Below are 4,901 nucleotides of genomic sequence, written 5' to 3' on the forward strand. Positions count from 1 at the left end.
TAAACTGAAATATGAATTTTTTAGGACTCTTCATTTTATAAAGCATCAGTGGTTATAGCAGACATCTTAAAACTAATACCTAAACATTGCTTCATATCCAGAAGTCTTTATTAAAACTAGAATTGACTAACCTCACTAAAGAAAAGTGGCTTAGATTAGTATATGTGCTGCCGAAGCAAGCACAAAAGTGGCTTAGATTAGAAGAAAGCAATAGATCATCCAAAGTACACAGCCTTTCTCAATTACTCTCCAAAGAACTAGCAAGGTTTTGGTGCTGTCTCCAGTGGTGACTTAATATATATATTTATGCCCTTTTTTTTTTTTTTTTCAGAGTGCTTTTCCAACAGGAAGTTTTCAACTCTGTAATTAGCAATCTACAATGGGAGCTCTGACACTTAATTACAACACTGCTAAGACAATAATAATAAGAGGAATACCAAAGTTGAATGCAGTATTTCTTGACACACCTCTGCCTACCTTCTTATTGGCTGGGAAACAATTATATATGACTACTAAATAATCCATACAGAGATGAATGTCTGTGTAGAAAGGCAGCATGCATTTACAACAGGTACTTCTAGTCAGGCCAAGTTCACTCACTGTTGCTGATTTCAGCTAAAGCGTTATGGGCAGTAACCGTGGAGAACCTCTTCAGAGATTGATGTAGACTCAGAGGCCTCATCCAAGTTCAGGATTTCGAGCAGCTTCTACCCTTCCAGATTGGCTCAGTCTTCAGAGGAGAGGCGATGGCATTTTATCCACTGCAGATTGCTGGTCTGGTTCTTGGGTTCCTTGGCGTAGTTGGGACTCTTGCCACAACACTTCTGCCTCAGTGGAGGGTATCAGCTTTTATTGGCAGCAACATTATTGTTTTTGAAAGGCTCTGGGAAGGGCTTTGGATGAACTGCATTCGACAAGCCAAGGTCCGGTTGCAGTGCAAATTCTATAGTTCTTTGTTGGCGCTCCCACCTGTCCTAGAAGCAGCACGCGCCCTCATGTGTGTGGCAGTTGCTCTCTCCTTCGTCGCTCTGCTCCTTGGCATCTGTGGCATGAAGCAGGTCCAGTGCACGGGCTCTAACGAGAAGGCCAAAGCATACCTTCTAGGGACTTCGGGGATCCTCTTCATCCTGACCGGCATCTTCGTTCTGATTCCAGTGTGCTGGACAGCCAACATCATCATCAGGGATTTCTACAACCCAGCCATCCACGTGGGTCAGAAACGAGAGCTGGGAGCAGCCCTTTTCCTTGGCTGGGCCAGCACCGCCATCCTTTTCATTGCAGGGGGTCTGCTCTGTGGGTTCTGCTGTTGCAACAGAAAGAAGCAAAGGTACAGATACCCAGCCCCTGGGTATGGTGTGCCACACACAGAGAAGCGAAGGAACGTGACAATGTTTAGTAAGACTTCCACCAGTTATGTCTAATACCTGCTTTTGGTTCAAACTCTGGATTACAATCAAAGTGTTTTATAGAGTCCTGCCAGACACTGTAAGTACGTCAGGCATGAGAACTTGCTTTATGGCTGCATTTAAATTGAGATGAAAGTATAAAGGATATATAGATTGTACTCTGTCACTTGTGTTAGGAATAGAAATAACTTGCTTTGGGCATTCTGATCTCATGTGTATTAAATGCATTTGTACACACATAATTCCCATTCCAATTTGAGTAGTCAGAAATCAAGTATATTCACATCCTTAGTATAATGGTAACTACTGTTTTTTGACAATAATATATCACCTGTTATGAAATTCAAATTTTATTGCAATTGATAACATGTAACAATAAAACATATTCTAAAACATAACCTATTTTTTCTCCAAAATTATTTCTTATACTAATACAGTAACAATTTTCTTTTTTAAACAATTACTCTGAAAAATAATAGATCTCAAATAAGATTTTTAATTAAACTTATCAAAATATAGAAATGCCCATCTAATAAAAACATTTGGTGTTCCTTTTGAAAACTCAAATGCACTGGCATGGAACCACTTTCAGGGGAAAAAAGGGCACTGATTTCTCCTAGGTAATTTATGATGATGATTATTTAAAGCACCTAATTTATACAGTTAAATTTCCCTGGAATTATATATTCAAAGGAAAATAATTGATAAATGAAAAGTAATATGTTTCATAAGTTATCATTTACACCTACAACAAACAGAAGCCATCTATCTATTTTGATAAGGCACATCAATATAATGCTATAAACACTCAACTCTCATCAAGAGGAAATATGGTCCTAATTAGGGAATTGAGGTTTGGGTGTTGAAGGGAATGGTTTCTGTTCTTTGTTTTATTCTTTAGTCATTGTTGAGGTCTACACATGCAAAGCAAAATGAAGAATTAAGATAATGATTCAGGTGATTAGTCAGGCTAAAATAAGTAACTCCATTTTATTCTGAAATAAATAAATAAGTATGGCTAAGACATCTTGTTTTGCTTGAATTATGTGTACTATTTCCTCAATTCTTTACTTCCCATTCATTTAACATGCCATACTTAAAGTGCCAGTATCAGGGTTATTATAAGTGTGTGGGGGGGGGGAGGAAGCTGGGAATATGAGGGTTTGTGGAACAAAAGCACTCCTATGAGTGTGCTGAATATTTCCAATATCTTATGAACCAATCAATGTTTATATTTGCAATTCTAACTCTTCAAATATTGTGTTTCTTTTATAATAAAACTGTATGTAATTTACAGTACCTATTTGCAATGAAAAGATTAAATTTGTTCACCAAATATTTATTAATGTCCAACCTTACTATAATAAAATAATAAAATACATGTTTTCAATTATGTTGATATATTTCACTGTGGGGTCATTTTCAGGATGAATTTCTATTCTCAAAGATCATCTAATAACCCTGAAACATTAAATCAGAGATAACTTAAGTCCAGATGTGAAGGTCAAACCCTCACTCCATTCTGTTAACCACCAGCAAGACTTCAGTAAGTCAAATCTTTGGTAATATAAATCTATGCTTAAAAAATCAGTAATAGGTCATGATAAAGCCACACAAATGTAAACATCTTCAAATAATATCAATAAAAAAGAAAAATAATAATTTAGACAGACCTTTTTCCCCTAAGATTGTTTTCTTTTTTAGAGTTCATTCAGAAAATCCTAAATTTTGGATGCATTGAAAAGGAGTCATTTATCATATATACAGACAAATAAGTACAAAATCAAGACATGCAAGATATAGGCTTATTTATCTTTTTTTTTTTAAAATCTTACCTTTTGGCAAACTAGAAGTAACTTACCTCACATGATAGGCTCCAGAGAGTAAATGAGGCATGTTATCCTGCTAGCAAGAGGATCAAAGAGTAAAAAGGTGTAATGGGGGTAAAATCACAAGATAACATTAGCCACTGAATTTAGGTTAAATTTCAGGAACAGAGAATTCTTTTATTTGCTCTTTCATTAATCAAAGTGTACTTCTGGAAGAATGATTTCTTTTTTTTTTAAAGATTTTTTTTTTATTTGTTTATTTGACAGACAGAGATCACAAGTAGACAGAGAGGCAGGCAGAGAGAGAGAGAGAGAGAGGGAAGCAGGCTCCCCGCTGAGCAGAGAGCCTGATACGGGACTCGATCCCAGGACCTCGAGACCATGACCTGAGCCGAAGGCAGCGGCTTAACCCACTGAGCCACCCAGGCGCCCCTGGAAGAATGATTTCTATTTTGCTCACTCTGCTGCAATATTTTCCTTATTATACCACCAAGAAATTTCAATAATTTTCAAGGAATTTCAAGACATATTATGAATGTAAGTCTCATACCACAAACTCAGATGTGCAAGAAATTCATCTTTATTTTCTAAAATTTAACATAAATTCAACCTCTTCCGTATTTTCCCATATATTACACATTTCTTAGGGTCTTGTGTAGGGCTAAGCAGTCCTTGGGGTCATGGGCTAATGGGATCAGTCCATGATGATTCATGCAAGTCAGTCCATACAGGTCACTGAGAAGATGTCTATTGTACCTGCTCACATGATGCCTTTAGTCTTCTTAGCTCTGTCAATTCTTTATCATGCTGGACAATCTTTTTTGATAGTCTCCAGTTGGCTGCTTAGATCAGTAGATTTCAACTTGGCTGCATATTAGAGTTGCTAGGGGAATTTTAAAAACTACCAATGCAACCAGTATCAAGATGATCTATGCCATTTCCTAGATTCATGGCAAAAACTTGACCTGTTGACTTGCTGATCAGCTATCTACAAACAGTCATGAAAGAAAATTTTTCTTCTCTTATGTTTTTTTAAAATATCACCTCCACAAACCTCCTTTTCTTCCATTGTCAAAAATTTTATTGTTTCATAGAGGATTAAGCTTTCAGAAGCAAAAACACATAAAGACTAAAACTCTTCTAGGCTATTTTGACTTCAGCTTTGCTATACATTTCACTGAGCCAGTGAAATGTTTTGCTGGCTACCTTCTGGAATGGAGAGCAGAGAAAGAGGGAAAATACAATATTATCTATCCAGACATGGTTGAAAATGTTTTAAAAGAGTAACCCTTTGTAAGTTACAATTTTACTTAAATGCACATTAATAATACTTTTGATTTTCAAAAAAAGTTGATATGTTTAGTTCACTTGCTCTTCACAACCATTATATAATGTAGAAATTGTAGACATCATTAAAAACAAAATTGCTGTAGCTAAGAGAACTGAAACTTTTTTCTAGGATTTTATCTATCTATTTCTGAGAGAGAGAGAGAGAGAGAGAGAGAGAGAGAGAGAAGGAAGGAGAGAGAGCACAAGTTGGGGAAAGGGGCAGAGAGAGAAGCAGACTCCCCCTGAGCAGAGATCCTGACATGGGACTCAATCCCAGGACCCTGGGATCTTGACAGAAGCGAAATGGAGATGCTTAGCTATGCAGACACCCAAGAGA

The 4,901-nt window shown here is 36.8% G+C and overlaps 1 protein-coding gene across 1 annotated transcript; it reads left to right on the forward strand.

Annotated features, from left to right (window-relative positions):
* Positions 1-746: 746 nt before the first annotated feature.
* Positions 747-1,421, forward strand: CLDN17 (claudin 17). The gene has a single exon (XM_044254988.1). It carries the CDS (start codon positions 747-749, stop codon positions 1,419-1,421), a length of 675 nt encoding a protein of 224 aa, XP_044110923.1.
* Positions 1,422-4,901: the final 3,480 nt, after the last annotated feature.

Source organism: Neovison vison, chromosome 6 (assembly GCF_020171115.1).
Source record: "Neovison vison isolate M4711 chromosome 6, ASM_NN_V1, whole genome shotgun sequence".
Taxonomy (NCBI): Eukaryota; Metazoa; Chordata; class Mammalia; order Carnivora; family Mustelidae; genus Neogale; species Neogale vison.